Here is a 15,773-nt window from a genome sequence, read left to right on the forward strand (position 1 = left end):
CCACTGTGAGTCTCTGCTCCCTAAAGTTTCTTTAATGGGAGGCCTTGCTTTCCCAGGGAAGCCTTCATCCACGCTACTTGTCCTGTTATCTTTACTAATAGCACCTCCTCTCTCTCTTTAAAAAAAAAAAAAAATTGGGGAGTTCCCGTCATGGTGCAGTGGAAACAAACCTTGACTAGGAACCATGAGGTTGCGGGTTCAATCCCTGGCTTCACTCAGTAAGTTAAGGATCACAAGCTGTGGTGTAGGTTGCAGATGCGGCTTGGATCTCAAGTTGCTGTGGCTGTGGTGTAGGCCAGAAGTTGTAGCTCCAATTCGACCCCTAGCCTGGGAACTTCCATATGCCACAGGGGCAGCCCTAAAAAGCAAAATAAAATAAAATAAAATAAAATAATAAATAAAATATTTTTATTATACTTGATTTACAATCCGCTCACTTTTAAGAGTATCTGAGTTGGACAGTAACTTCATGATCACTCTGGAAATAGTGACCTGAGTTTTAATTGAGTTGAAGTGGTTTCACTGAAATGCTGGCAAGTGGCAGGGAAGGGTAGTCTGCTCGGGAAGCCACTTGTGTGCCCCTGAGCCTGGTGGCCAGCCTTCCTGGGCTCATGTAACTGGAGATGGGGTGTGCCTCCTCCTTTGCCCGTCGCAGAGTGCTGTGGCTCACGCTGTCTGTGTCCCTCCCCACCCCCTCCACTCCCCAGGCTGGACCTGTACCGAGCCTCGGGGAAGTTTGAGCTGCTCGACAGAATTCTTCCCAAACTCCGTGCCACCAACCATAAAGTGCTGCTGTTCTGTCAGATGACCTCCCTCATGACGATCATGGAAGACTATTTTGCGTATCGCGGTTTTAAATACCTCAGGCTCGATGGTGAGTATGACTGGGAGAAAGGTGGTGATTAAAGGGCCTTGTTGGGAGTTCCCGTTGTGGCTCAGTGGAAATGAATCTGACCAGTATCCATGAGGTTACGGGTTCAATCCCTGGCCTCACTCAGTGGGTTGAGGATCTGGTGTAGCTGTGAGCTATGGGGAAGGTCACAGATGTGGCTTGGACCCCACATTGCCGTGGCTGTGGCCTAGGCCAGCAGCTGTAGCTCCAATTCACCCCCTAGCCTGAGAACTTCTGTGTGCCTCGGGTGCAGCCCTAAGAAGCAAAAACAATAAAGGGGGGCCTAGCTATCCGCTGCTGCCAAAGTTCCCGGCCAGTATGCCCCCCGTCACAAGGCAGGCCAAGGCTCAAAGACTGTAGCTCTAGTGACCAGAGTGGGCATAGCAGCACACTCAGTGACACAGGCTCGAGAGACCAGGGGGATGGCCCTGGGAGTCTTGTGGCTGGTTCTCCTGAAAGTAAGGCTTATGCCCTTTGCACCATAAGCTGGGTCCAATGGTTGAGGGATACCCTACAGTCCTGTTATGGTGATAAATGGCAGAAACCCATATCCTGTGGGCATAAGGAAGAAAGCTTTGTTAGACTTTCACAACTGAACTTCAAGAGGTAGCTTTTAGGCACAGGTGAATCCAGGTGCCCAGGTGATGTTGGAGGGACTTTTCTGGAGCTCCTGGCTGTTTTGTCTTCCACTTTGGCTTCATTCTCAGGCATCCCCTGCAGGCTTTCTTCCGCCTACTCAGTGTCCCAATCAGAAGCAGCTTGTGTTTCCCCCCGAGGTCTGAGAGCCAGCTCTCATTAGGCTACTGTGAGCAACATGCTCCTCTCTCCACTGCCCGAGTGGCTCTGGAGCTGGAATCAGGCGTGAGCACTGAGAATAGCAGGAGAGGAAGGGAGGGAGGGAAACAGATGCTTCAGGGGTGATAGCTTCAAGTTCCCCTGGGAACATCGCTCACGTGACCATGTGCACTCCCAGGAAGTCCTGTTTCTGCCTTGTTCCCAGAATGTGGGCGCTCCGGGTGGAGGGAGCTGAGTGAGATGCTGATGGCATGCAGGTCTCATGCTCCGATGAGTGTCATCTGACCTGGAAGGCCCTAGAGAGAGTCCCCCACCCTCTATCAGATGGAGTGAACAGGGCTCTCAAGGAAAATTGACTCGGGAGCCTCTGGGGTAAACCACACTCCTCAGAGCCTTTATCTAATCTATGGATAGACACCCCAATCCTCTTTGCCCCTGATTTATCTCTTACCGTGCATCCTGTGGAACTGTGGGTTTTTTTCAGACCATGGACCTATAGTTGCTGGTCTCATCTGTCCATCTCCGCCCTCCCCACCCTCACCCAGAACCTTTGCCTCGTTCTGGTCTTGCTTTCCTTCAGCCCTTCCTGGAATTCTTTCCAGAGCAACCTCACAAACACAGCTTTGGTCATGTGTCCCCTGCCCTGCCCCCTTCAGCTGTGTTCCACTTGGGACTGAAAACAGCACCCCTGCTAAGGCTGGCATGGCTGGGCCCACCTCACCCCTCCATCTGTGTGCTGGCCCTCCTTATCGTCCTCTCTGTCCTTTAGGGGCCAAGCCTTTGTGAGTGCTGCTCCTCCTCTGTGTCACCGTCCTGACCCATAGAGGACAGGCTGAATGCAGGGGGCATGTTCCCTGCACCCGTCTGTTCGTCCCTTTTATTCCCTTCTCTCCGTGATGAGAGCCCTCTATGTAAGGGTGAGGATTTTCATCTGCTCAGCTGTGGCTGCATTCCTAGCACCTCATGTGGTTGCTGAAACAGGCAGAAACTGGGACAGGACAGGGGATGGGAACTCAGTGACACGTGGGGCAGCCCTCCTGCTGTCAGAATGCCGAAGGTGAGGGCACAGCCGGGTGTCCAGGAGCAGCCCCTCCACATGGCCTGGTCCCACCTGCCCCACCCCCAGCTAGAGGCCCTAGCCCCTCCTCGGAACGGGGGCAGCCCCGGCTCCACTGGGCATCAGGCCTCCATGCTGTTCATTGTGATGTGTAGGCAAGTGGCCAGAAGCATCACCAGAAATGACACCTGACTTTACCAGAGGCATCTTTGCTCTGAGACTCGGGGTGCTGAGGATCATACCCTGGGCTGTCACATGAGAGTCCTTATGACTCCATGAAGAGGGAGCCGCCCTGCCCAGAGGGAAGCAAGTCCCCATTATGAGGGCCCATGTGCCCGCCTGTAGACAGTTCCCACTGCGGCAGGATGGAGGCAGGCCCCATCCCTCTGGCCGGTTATTCTCTACCAGAGCAGTGCTCTCTGCCCACCCTAAGGCCCCTTGTGTGTTTGGGGGACATGGTGTTAATGGCTGTGGAGTCTCCCGCCACATGCTGGACTTCTAGGCAGGGCAGGTGGTGGCAATGACACCTACAGGGCAGCCCACTCTGGTGCCGGACACCATGCTCTCGCGCTCGCCCATTTAGTTCCCACAGCAGCTCCGTTTTACACTGTGGGCCCGTTGGGGGCTCATTATCATCTCCTGTAAATGAGTTGCTTGCTAATTGCAGCTCATGGCCACGTGTTGCACAAATGTAGTGTGGCTCAGGTGGCCCCAGTAGGACCTGTGAGGGTGTGGTCCCGGCCCCTGGTCAGGCGTTCCTCATTGTCTCCTCACCACCCCTCCCTTCCTCCCAGTCACCCTGATAACCCTGCTTTCCACCCCCCGGCAGGAACCACGAAAGCGGAGGACCGGGGCATGCTGCTGAAAACCTTCAACGAGCCCGGCTCCGAGTACTTCATCTTCCTGCTCAGCACCCGGGCTGGGGGGCTCGGTCTGAACCTCCAATCGGCTGACACTGTGATCATATTCGACAGTGACTGGAACCCCCACCAGGTAACAAGAGGCTCAGGGGGAGGGGCTCAAAGCCTCAGGGAGACTGTGCCCACCGTCCCGGGTCCCACAGGCCCCCTGACGTTCTCCTGCAGCCCCAGAGAAGCAGCAGCACCCACAGCTCCAGACGCCTTTGGAGCGATGCCTAGAGCAGTTATTTTTCTCTGTTCCTCAGAACTAGTTTTTTGCTCTGATTAGGGAAAAGTACATATTTTAAAACAAAACAAAACAAAACGCATCAGGTGGGTGTGCGAAGAAAGTGGAAACCGCCCCGGTCTTGTCGGCTGGCAGCTGTAGTCACTGTTGAAGTTGTACAGGTCCTTCCCGGCTGTGTTCTGGCCCAGCTCTCACTGCTGGTGCCTCTTAAAACCACACTCGGGGCACACTTTGTGTGCTGCTGCCCTTGTTTCTTATCTGCAGGCCCCTCATGGGGCTTCCTGCTGGTTGATAACAGGGATGTGGTCTTTTATAGATACAGCAGTTTCAAAGTAAGCTTTTATCCTTTCCCTACTTTTCATTATAAAATTATTATTTTCAGTAACTCAAAGTAACAGACAAGAGTCCATTTCCCCCTCCCACACCAATCCCACTCTACTTTGAGTGTACGCCAGCATCAACCTGTGTGCACACACAGTTTGCAGCTCTGATGTGAACACGGCATGCTCTTGCACGTACCTCTTCCTGCTGGCAGCTAGTGTGTTCATGCCTCCATGCATAAGCACCAGGACCCTGCCCAGCCTTTGCTTGGCGGCCAGCTGTCCTGGCATATGGTGACCCAAGAACTTTAAAGACAAACCCCAGAGGGCAGGTGTCCGGGTTTTCTGTTTCTCAGCATGACCATTTGTCCCCTTGGGAAAACCACTTGTCCCTCCCTTGGAGCACCGGCCAGGTCAAGCCTGAAAGGTGGGATTGCTCAGCCATAGGCCTGTCCCCTCCTCATTCTTGTTGCTTCTGCCAAAGTGGCCCAGCAGGCTGCCCCAGCTTTCACTCCTGTGGGCAGTGTGAGCAAGCCCTTCCCCATAGCCCCACAGCACCCGTTATCATTGTGTACGTGATAACTCACCTGGCAGACGTACTGGGGTGGTTGCTGGTGTCCCTTCCTGCCATCAGGCTGGGGAGTAGTTCCCTACCAGACCTCGATGACTGGCCTTTTTCCTGAGAGGTGGTTAGGGTGTGTTTCCCTGTCATCAGGCAGGCAGGAGCCTTGTCCCCACTACACCGGGGAGCATCAGATGTCCTGAGGCATGTTGCAGGGCCAGGAATAGGTCATCAGGTGCGGGCCCTGCCGGGAATCACAGGCTGAGTTGAATTGGGGGAGGAACCATAGACACAGACACACCCGTTCCCATTGGGTGCAGATCTCGAGGTCGGCCCCACACAGGAGTGGCCTTTGAGCATTTGCAGGCATCAACCTGTGTGCACACACATGTTGTGGCTCTGACGTGAACATGGCATGTTCTTGCACATGTCTCTTCCTGCCAGCAGCTCCAGGCCCCCGACACAGGATTTTATAGGACTCCTCCTGGTTCTGCGCTGGGCGTGATGATACAGATAGTGTTGGCACTGCATCTACCAGGTGCTCGACTGAGCACCCAATGCCTGTTGGCTCCTCTTTTGAACACAGTAGACATGAGAGAGTCTCATGTCAGCAAAGTGAATCCTGAAGCTCAAAAGAGGGGGGCCTGGGCCCAGCAAGAAAGTAGCAGGGCCTCCAGTCAAACCAGGTATCACAGTGATGTTGCCCAGCCTTGGCGCCATTCTGTAAACAGTTCCCTCGCTGTGATACGGCCACGCCAGGGCTCTTCTGGGCTAGGCCTGGGGGCTTGTGCAGCTGTGACAGGAACTGCTCAGGAACATAACCCCTGGGGTGGCCCTCTAAAACTGTGCTTCCTTCCCACAGTCTCTGTCCAATCCCAGCTAACTTAGAAAGGGACACATTTCTAGCTTAGGAGCTCAGGTGAGATCATCCTGGCAGAGGCTTCTGTCTTGCTCCTGAGCTTCCGGCCTGTGCAGCCTCTGGTTGTGGTGCAGGAGCAGCCAGGCAGGTGCATGAGAGCATCCAAGGGTCAACTTTCCCTTAACAGTCTAAAGAGCTTGTTTGGGACTGACCTGCATTTCTCTCTCCCCAGGACCTGCAAGCGCAGGACCGTGCCCACCGCATTGGGCAGCAGAATGAGGTGCGCGTTCTCCGCCTTTGCACGGTCAACAGCGTGGAGGAGAAGATTCTGGCTGCAGCCAAGTACAAGCTCAACGTCGACCAGAAGGTGATCCAGGCCGGCATGTTCGACCAAAAGTCCTCCAGCCACGAGAGGCGTGCCTTCCTGCAGGCCATCCTCGAGCATGAGGAGCAGGATGAGGTGAGGGCAGCGCCGGCCCCGACCCCCTCCCCGGCGTGAGTGGTGGACGCATGAGCGGCTTTCATTTTTGTTTTTTTACCTTTTTTGCACTCTTATTTTTTTTGCATCCCTTTGGAGTAAAGGGAGTGTGGGCTGAAAGGAAAGAGGATGAGTACTTGCTTTTTCTTTGAAGTGGTTTTTTTTTTCTAAACTGCTGGTGAAAGACGCCGGATTGACAGCCCTGGAGACTGAAGTCCTCTATTTATCCACAGAGCAGACACTGCAGCACGGGCAGCGGCAGTGCCAGCTTCGCCCACACTGCCCCTCCGCCAGCGGGCGTCAACCCCGACTTGGAGGAGCCACCTCTAAAGGTGAGAGGGGTAGTTCAGTCTCCATGCCCATTCAATCCTCGGCTTCTCGGCTGAGACGGCCAGCAAGGGCCCTGATCCCACGGAGCGTGCGTGTGCGTGTGCGTGTGTGCCTCTCGCTGCCGTGTGGGTCCCCATCCACCGCAGCCGGACTGGGACCGCCAGCTCATTTCCCATGGACTGCCGCCGCTCGCCTCCGAGCCCGGCCGCCGCCCACCCCGGCCTCTCCGCACTCGGATTAAACCTGTGAAATCTTGTAGGAAGAAGACGAAGTGCCTGACGATGAGACGGTGAACCAGATGATTGCCCGGCATGAGGAGGAGTTCGACCTGTTCATGGTGAGCACACGGGCCGGGACAGCAGTTCCACCCTACACGCCTTGCAGGGCTCGGTTCCCGCCTGCACGAGGGGGACCTGGGCTTGCAGGCCCCTCCCTGCTGACACCGCACAGCGCAAAAGGTCTCAGTGACAGTGGTGCCCCAGCCCGTAATGGAGCCAGGGACAGCCCTAGGGTGGCCTCATGATGACCCCTAACTGATCCATCTTTGTTCCCTGGCCTCCTAAGTGTGTCATAAGGATGATGGGATGTGTACATGCACAGCCCTGCTCTGATGTGTGGTCCTTGGTCCTGCTGATGCCTGCTGTCGCCCCTCTTGGGCATGGAATCAGGAGTGCCCTTGGCCCCAGCAGGCTTGTGCTTCTTGCCAAGACTGTACAGGGAGCTACCACCCCATTTCAGCCCCTCTCCCGCCATCTTTTGCTGTCCTTTCCAGTTCTCTCTGCCCCTGAAGCTGAGCCCCAGTAAGGGCCTGACATGGGAGCCCGGCCAGCCCGGCCACTGTTTAACTACCGATGCAGCGTAGCCCTGAGGCGGGAAGTAGCCCCTCGTCAGGGCACCCCTGTGCTCCCATTGCCATCCCTGTGCTGACACCTTTCTTCCTCTGTCCCTGCCACCCAATGTTCCACAGCGCATGGACCTGGACCGCAGGCGTGAGGAGGCTCGCAACCCCAAGCGGAAGCCGCGCCTGATGGAGGAGGATGAGCTCCCCTCGTGGATCATCAAGGACGACGCCGAGGTGGAGCGGCTGACCTGTGAGGAGGAGGAGGAGAAGATGTTCGGCCGCGGCTCCCGTCACCGCAAGGAGGTGGACTACAGCGACTCTCTGACTGAGAAGCAGTGGCTCAAGGTACATGCCAGAGAGGGCTACAGGCAGGCCTCGGGCAGCTTGGGGCTTGGTTGCTGAGATTCGGCCTTCGTCAGAAACCTGAGCAGTGCCCTTCTGCTGTCCTCAGTCAGTTTTCACTAATGACAGCAACCCTTCCATGTGGGGTCAGATTCACGCAGTTCCTCCTGACACAACTCAGGAAGGAGCACCGTGTGGTCCCCGTGCAGCTCAAAACTTGCTCCTGGGTGGAATTGGCCTTTCTAGTGTCAGGTTAAAGTAAATACTGCTGATCTCAGCATGGAGCTGGTCTGGGGACCCAGTGATAGATCAGGGATTGTCAGGTCCCCCACGAAATGATTGGGAGTGCTGACGGGGTCAGGTGGCCCTGCTTTGGGCCCGTCACCCCTGGGAACTGTGGGGAGGGAAGGGGAGAACACACGTTCCCCACCCCCACCCCAGCCCAGGCTCTGGCGCCAGCTGCTTATGGAGGTGACATGAGCACCTGTTGTCAGCAGGTGACACCTGGACCTCAGCAGCTGCCGACAGCCAAGCAGGGCTGCAGGCGCCTGTTCAGCCCTCATGGCTCAGCCCTCCTCCTCCCCACGCCAGCACTGAGGTTACAGTGACACATCTGACCCCACCCCTGCTCAGGGGCTCTGAGTATAGAGGTGATGATTAAGAATCCAACCCTCAAATTGTTATCCTGAAACAACATTTCCCACAAGGCAGATGGCAGCTTTTGGCTACGCCCTGCTGAGTAACACACCCCAGAATGAGCAGCCCAGCTCTCCCCTGCTTCCCATGCCTCTGGTCACGGACCCTGGGGTTCCCCTTGATTAACTGCAGCCTGGTACTTCCTCAGCTGTGTGGCCAGATGGTCCTGGTCCCCTCCCGGAAGCTCAAAACACCCCAGGCTTGCTAGCTCACCCACTTAGCTGTGCATGAGAGGAAGCTGTTGAAACATGCCAGGGTGGGGTGTCCCATTCCTGCCATCACCCAGGCTCCAGGGCCAGGGAGGGAACCCCCTGAGGAGGGAGCACCTGCCCAGCCACAGACCCATGCAGCTCCTGTGGGCCCTTTACCAGCCCTGTGTTACTGAGACACCAGGTGCCTTTTAAAAATTAGCTGCCCAGGAGTTCCCATCATGGCTCAGTGGTTAACAAATCTGACTAGAAACCATGAGGTTACGAGTTTGATCCCTGGCCTTGCTCAGTGGGTTAAGGATCTGGCATTGCTGTGAGCTGTGGTGTAGGTCGCAGATGCGACTCGGATCCCGTGTTGCTGTGGCTCTGGCGTAGGCCAGCCACAACAGCTCCAATTAGACCCCTAGCCTGGGAACCTCCATATGCCACGAGTGCAGCCCTAGAAAAAGGCAACAAGACCAAAAAAACCAACCAACCAACAAACAAAAAACTGCCCACGTGTTCATAATGCTTTGCGTTGATTTTTTTCTTCCTTTTGTTATTTGGAGGTATAGCTTATATACCACAGAATTCAGCTATTTAAGATGTGTACTTCAGTGACTTTCAGTATTATCTGTAGAGTTGTGCACCCGTCACCACAGATGAGGTTTAGACCATTGTCCCCAAAAAGAAACCCTCTTTTCCCTCTTTAGCTTTCTTCCTGTTTCTTTATTCCCCCAGACCTTGGCATCTGCTGAACAACTTTCTGTCTCAGGAATTTTGCCTGTTGACATTGTCTGTAGATGAAGTCATACAGTGTATGATCCTTTGAGGTCTGTCTTCCTTTACTTAGCACAATATTTTCAAGGTTCATCCAGGCTTGATCATATAGCAGGATTTCCTTCTTTTTATGGCCAGAGAATATTCCACTATATGGATGCTCAGCCTTTGCTTATCAGTTGATGGACACTGGGGTCGTTTACCCTTGTCAGCTACTCTGACTACTGCTGCTGTGAACATTTGTGGACAAGTTTTTGTGAGGACATATGCTTTGATTTTTCTTAGCTGTGTTCCTAAAAGTGAATCAGATGGTATTTCTCTGTTTAAACTTTTCAAGGGACTAAATCTGTTCTCCAGAACAGTTGCACCATTTTATATTTCCACCTGCAGCCCAGGAGGGTCCCAGTTTTTCCACATTCTTGCCAATACTTTTTATTTGCCTCTTTGATTATAGCCATCCTAGTGGGTATGCGTTGGTATCTTGTGGTTGTGAATTGCATTTCCATGGGGGCTGATGGTGTTGAGCACCTTTCCATGTGCTTGCTGGCCGTTTATGTATCTTCTTTACAAGTCTCTCATCAGATTTATGATTTGCGAATATTTTCTCATATTCTATGGGAGGTTTTTTTTCTTTTTAACTTTCTTGATGGTGTCCTGGGAGGCACAAAAGGTTTTAATTTGATGAAGACCAGTTTATCTGTTTTTCTCTTTTTGCTTATGCCTTGGTATAATGTCTGAAAATCCATTGCCAAATCCAGGGTCCCAAAGATTTACCCCTGTGTTTTCTTTCAAAAATGTTATTGGAGTTTCAGCTCTCACATTTAGGTCCACAGTCCTTTCTGAGTTAATCTTTGCATGTAGCGTGAAGTCAGAGTCCAGTTTCATTCTTTTGCACCTGGCTGTCCAGTTACTATAGCACCATTTATTGAAAAGACTGTTCTTAGAGTTCCTGCTGTGCCACAGTGGGTTAAGAATCTGACTACAGCTGCTCAGGTTGCTGTAGAGGTGTGGGTTCCATCTCCGGCCCAGCACAGTGGGTTAATGGACCCAGTGTGTCCCCAGCTGCAGCCAGCTCAGACTCCATCCCTGACCCAGAAACTTCCATATGCTGTGGGGCAGCCATAAAAACAAACCAAAAAAAAAAAAAAAGATGAAAAGACAGTTCTTTCCCAGCTGAGCATTTGCCTTCTCATATATCATAATTAATAAAACTTACATCAGTAAAGAGAGTTAACTTACCCAAAACAGGCACTCCTCTGTCTTAGTGGTGAACCTGTAACTGGCATCACTTTTCTGGTAGCCAGCCTGGTGCCTTCAGAATGTGCCTCCCTCTTGCCCTGCTGGACTGACCTGCATGTCCAGGGTGCAGGACCAGAGACCCTCGTATTAGATTCCTCAGGCTATGTGGTATATATATACACAATGGAATGCTACTCAGCCATAAAAAAGAAAGAGAGAGATTCCTCAGGCTGCTGTAACAGTTACAACTAACTTGGGGGCTTAATACAACAGGGACTTATTCTCTCACAGTTCAGGAGCCTGGGAGTCTGAAAATTTGGTGTCGGCAGGTCCATGTTCCCTCTGAAGGCTCTAAGGGCGGGCCCTTCCCTGGCCCCTTCCGGCCTGTGGTGGCCCCAGCATTCCTTGGTTTGTGGCTGCGTCACTCCAATCTGTCTCTGTCTGACTCCTTGGATTTGGACCCACCTTAATGTAGGATGAGCTCATCCTGATCCTTAAGTGATTCCACCTGCAAAGACTCTTACCCTCATAAGATCCCAGTCTGAGGTTTCCGGAGATATGAGTTAGAGAGGACATTGTTCCTCTGCCCACTGCGTGCCCTCCCCATGCCAGCCTCCTTCCAGTCCCTCCTACCTGCTCCATGCCTTCCATGCTGTTCCTTTGGCCTGGAGGCCTTTCCCTCCTCTCACCCTGCAGATCTCAGCTGAAATGCCCACGTCTGGGACCCTCTCCTGCCCCACCATCCTCAGAGCACCACTCACCCTCCTTTTTGGCATTTGATAGACTGGTCACCAAGTTTGCTAGATGTTAATTACTGTCTCCCCTCCATGAGGTGTTGTGTTCAGTGCTCTGTCCTTGGTGCCTGGCCCTGTACCCAACTCACAGTTGCAGCCAGTAATAGAATAACCAGTGCATCCCTTTGGGTCCAAGCCTCACTCCCTTTTCTGATTCACTTTGTGTTGAGGAGTAAAACAAGTTGGTTATTGTCATTGAGAATTAATCAGAATTATTTTAAAATTAATATTTATGCTTATGTCCTTCAACTCAGCAGTTTCACTTCCAGGTGTCTATCCAAAAGAAAATCAGATGTCAGTCATGGTGGTACTTAGAATAGTCCACCCACCCCCCAAAATTGGAAAGAACCTAAGTGCCCAACAACAGGGGAAGTTAAATTCAGACCTGTCGAACGAGGAAATTCTAAATAGACGTTTAAAACTATGTTGCAGAAAAACGAAGGGAAATATATCCAGGACATAGTAAGCAAAAAGATGAGTCGTGATGTGGTACGTGGCCCCGATCCCGGTGCTGCCTCGGTCTTGCACGCGTGTGTGGGAATGTGGGGCGTCCTGCTGGTGGATGGCGGTGATGGCTGCACAGCGTGAACATACCTAATGCCACTGCACTGCACACTTAACGGTGGTTGAAGTGGTCAGCCTTATGTGTATCTTACCACAATTTTAAAAATACATAGAAGGTCTAGAGCAGCAGTGTGGACAGTGTCACCTCTGGGTCGAGGGTTTACAAGAGCCCGTTCTTCAGGCCCCACACACTGAGGATATGACTCTTCAGCTTGAAACATATGCTGTTGAGGTGGGCCGGCGCCAGGAGGCAGAGCTGGCCTCTGTGGCCCGGAGCCTGTCCAGACCCCTGGTGTGTGTCCCACCCCAGCCGGGCCCTCAGGTTCGCGCCGCGGCCTCTGCTTGTCAACCTCGGTGCTGGCTGTCCTATTTTACCACTATTGACCCTGAAGGCCATCGAGGAGGGCACGCTGGAGGAGATAGAAGAGGAGGTCCGGCAGAAGAAATCATCACGGAAGCGCAAGCGAGACAGTGATGCCGGCCCCTCCACCCCGACCACCAGCACGCGCAGCCGCGACAAGGATGACGAGAGCAAGAAGCAGAAGAAGCGTGGCCGTCCTCCCGCCGAGAAGCTCTCCCCCAACCCACCCAACCTCACCAAGAAGATGAAGAAGATCGTGGATGCTGTGATCAAATACAAGGACAGGTAAGTGGGGGAGGGGCATGGGTGGGGTGTCCGGGAGGGACCTGTGAGCCCACCGCTGGTGCAGTGGCCCTGCCCACATAGGACTTAACATTCACATCCTGGAAGAGAGGAGACAAGCAGCCCTGCTGAGAGGGCAGGAAAGGTGGCATTTGAGAGGAGCCCTGAGGGCAGGTCTGGGGACAAGGGCTCCAGCAAGGGCCTAGCAGGTAGTCAGGCCCCAGGAAAGAGTGGCCAGCGAGTTTGAGGCCAGTGGCAGGTGAGTATGGGGGAGGGGTCTGGGCTGCGGTAGACCCCAGTCACATGGCTGGTGGACCATGGCGGAGAGGCTCCTGTGGCTGGAACGGAGAGCCAGTGGCGCTTCTTCTGTAGACCCTCCACCTTCACTGCCCTCTCCCCACCTGCATGGTCTCTCTGGGCCATCATAGGTCGCTGCTTGTTGGGAAGACATAGACCAGGCACTGGGGCCCCCGTCCTCACAGGTGTGCCAAGGACAGTGCATGATTTCAGCTTCACTGGATCTGCTCATGGATCATGAGTGCCACCTAAGTAAAAAGAATGTGACGTGGAGTTCCCGTTGTGGCGCAGCAGAAACGAATCTGACTAGGAACCATGAGGTTGTGGATTCAATCCCTAGCCTCGCTCAGTGGGTTAAGGATCCAACATTGCTATGAGCTGTGGTGTAGGTCTCAGTTGCAGCTTGGATCTGGTGTTGCTATGGCTGTGGTATAGGCTGGCAGTTGTAGCTCCGATTCGACCCCTAGCCTGGGAACCTCCATATGATGCAGGTGAGGCACTCAAAAAACAAAAAGACAGGAAAAAAAAAAAAAAAGTGACAGTCCTCCTGCAGCCCTCCAGGGAGACACGTGCACATCCTACCAGTGTAGGGCAGGTTGTGTGGAGCTACACAAGGCAGCCAGGCATGTCCTTCCACTCCCCGGTGTCTTATTCCATGTACTCCTCGTACAGGTCATGATGCTATCCCATAATGGGAGGGCTTTACAACTCAAATTGATAGTAATTCATAAGCAAAGTAGGGGAGAATTTTAATCTGTCAGACGGAATAGTGTCAAGGTGTGAACGCACAGTGGATTATTTGAAGAAACTGTTACCAAGCATGTGAGTTAGGGGGTGTGGTACCCAAATAAAGGGTACAAATTGCCCTTTAAAAAGAATCTTTTATTACTAGGGGAGAGACAAATGTGATGTGGAAGAGGCATATTCAAGTTGAACTACTAGGCCCCCAAAATGTAATTTCTATGTCAGTATTGAGAATAAAATATTGAACTCATTTGCAAACTTTGCCTTTGAGGCAAATTCCACAAAGAAAAAAGTAGACCAACAGTTATTTAAAATGTGAAATGTTGGAGTCCCTCTTGTGGCGCAGCAGAAACAAATCTGACTAGGAACCATGAGGTTGTAGGTTCGATCCCTGGCCTCGCTCAGTGGGTTAAGGAGCTGGCATTGCCGTGAGCTGTGGTGTAGGTCACAGACACAGCTCGGATCCTGCTTTGCTGTGGCTGTGTTGTAGGCCAGCAGCTGTAGCTCCAATTCGAGCCCTAGCCTGGGAACCTCCATATGCTGCAGGTGAGGCCCTAAAAGGCAAAAAATAAAATAAAATATGGAATATACAAAAAAATCCAATGAAATGATAGGCCTTGATGCTTTCTTCTTAGTGATATTCTTGCAAGAGAACCTTAACATTGTCAAAATGAAGACCCTCAATGGTGAGGGGGTGAAGATGGACTTTTCAAAAAGTTATGTCAGGAGTTCCCTGGTGGCTCAGTGGGTTAAGGATCCAGAATTGTCACTGCTGTGATGTGGGTTTGATCCCTGGCCAGGAACTTTTCATGCCACAGGCATAGCCAAAAAAAAGTCATACTTGATCACTGGGATGTCCATTGGAGAAGATGAACTCTGACCTCTCCTCACACCATACACACATGTTAATTTGAAATGGATCATAGAGATAAATGTGAAAGGTACAGTAAGGGGGAAAATCTTTATGGTCTTGAGGTGGGCATAGGTAGGATAGGTTCGCCACTAGCCATAAAAGACTCGTGAGTTATGGAGTTTCCTGGTGGCGAATCAGGTCAAGGATCTGGCATTGTTGCTGCTGTGGCTCGGGTTCAGTCCCTGGCTTGGGAACTTCTGCATGCCACAGGCGAAACCAAAAAGGGAAGGAAAGGAAGAAAGAAAAAAGACTCATGAGTTAGGCTTCACTAAAGTTAAGAACATTTGTTCATCATTAAGGGCACCCTCATGAAGACTTGTCACAAAGTAGGAAAAGAAAATCCCATTTTAAAATAGAAGGCATGAACAGACACCTCCCAGAGGAAGATGTCCCATTGACCCATCAGCATGTGGAAAGGTGCTCAGGATCACTGCACGACATGATAACATCAAGGAAATGCTCAATTAACACAAAAGTGAGATGCCTCCTCACACGCACCAGAATGGCTGAAATTCCTCTCAGTGTTGCCAAGGATGTGGAGCAGTAGGACCTCCCATGCTGCTCGTGGAGCATTCAGCCCTGGGCAGGATCTTCTGAGGCTCGACACCCAGCCTCTCCAGTCCCAGTCCTGAGTGCGTGTGTCTCCCAGGAGACGTGTGCAAGAACGTTCAAAGCAGCTTTGATCATGACCCCAAAGGAAACAGCCCAGTGTCCTCCCACAGGAGAACATTGCGGTGGTGGCCTAATCAGAGAGCAGAAACTTTTTTATTCTTTTTTTTTTATTTTATCTTTTTGAGGGGGGCTGCACCCACAGCATATGGAGTTTCCCAGGCTAGGTGTCGAATTAGAGCTACAGCTGCTGGCCTATGCCACAGCCACAGCAATGCCAGATCCTAGCTGAGTCTGTGAGCTACACCACAGCTCATGGCAATGCCGAATCCTTAACCCACTGAGCAAGGCCAGGGATTAGACCTGCATCCTCATGGATCCTAGTCATATGTGTTTCTGCTGAGCCATGATAGGTACTCCAAAGAGCAGAATTCTGATAGTCACGAAGACAGATGTAACTCCCACTCCCTGGAAGAATCTCACAAACATTTTGTTGAGTGAGATAAGCCAGCCACTGACAAGTATTTCTTGTGTGCGCCCCCTTATAGGAAGTTCAAAAGCTGATCAGTGGTGATGGGCATTGATCAGTGGTTACCTCACGTCAAAGGAATTGACAGGGAAGGGGCACTGGGGAGTTTCTGGGGCTTTGGGATCTCGTTGTGCATATGAAAACCCTCACCAGGG

The 15,773-nt window shown here is 52.4% G+C and overlaps 2 protein-coding genes across 20 annotated transcripts in view; one reads left to right on the top strand and one right to left on the bottom strand.

Moving 5' to 3' along the window:
• KANK2 (KN motif and ankyrin repeat domains 2) overlaps positions 1 to 15,773 on the bottom strand; it is a 468,727-nt gene that overhangs the window by 320,029 nt on the left and 132,925 nt on the right. The gene's annotated exons all lie outside the window — the stretch shown is intronic.
• The window catches only part of SMARCA4 (SWI/SNF related, matrix associated, actin dependent regulator of chromatin, subfamily a, member 4), a 92,977-nt gene that overhangs the window by 59,048 nt on the left and 18,156 nt on the right, over positions 1 to 15,773 (top strand). For 4 of the 19 annotated variants that reach the window (XM_021083843.2, XM_085012900.1, XM_021083842.2 and 1 more), the window contains exons 24-30: positions 708 to 874; positions 3,574 to 3,737; positions 5,864 to 6,091; positions 6,343 to 6,441; positions 6,699 to 6,776; positions 7,407 to 7,625; positions 12,276 to 12,529. In XM_021083843.2, coding sequence (XP_020939502.1) covers positions 708 to 874; positions 3,574 to 3,737; positions 5,864 to 6,091; positions 6,343 to 6,441; positions 6,699 to 6,776; positions 7,407 to 7,625; positions 12,276 to 12,529 — 1,209 coding nt within the window. Of the gene's footprint in view, positions 1 to 707; positions 875 to 3,573; positions 3,738 to 5,863; positions 6,092 to 6,342; positions 6,442 to 6,698; positions 6,777 to 7,406; positions 7,626 to 11,751; positions 12,530 to 15,773 lie in introns of all 19 variants that reach the window. The other 15 variants (XM_021083849.2, XM_085012905.1, XM_021083848.2 and 12 more) reach the window with 5 other exon arrangements.

The sequence above is a fragment of the Sus scrofa genome, chromosome 2 (assembly GCF_054392235.1).
Source record: "Sus scrofa isolate SSC_HxYL_T2T_F1_AM1 chromosome 2, Sscrofa_HxYL_maternal_Yorkshire_Landrace_v2.0, whole genome shotgun sequence".
NCBI lineage: Eukaryota > Metazoa > Chordata > Mammalia > Artiodactyla > Suidae > Sus > Sus scrofa.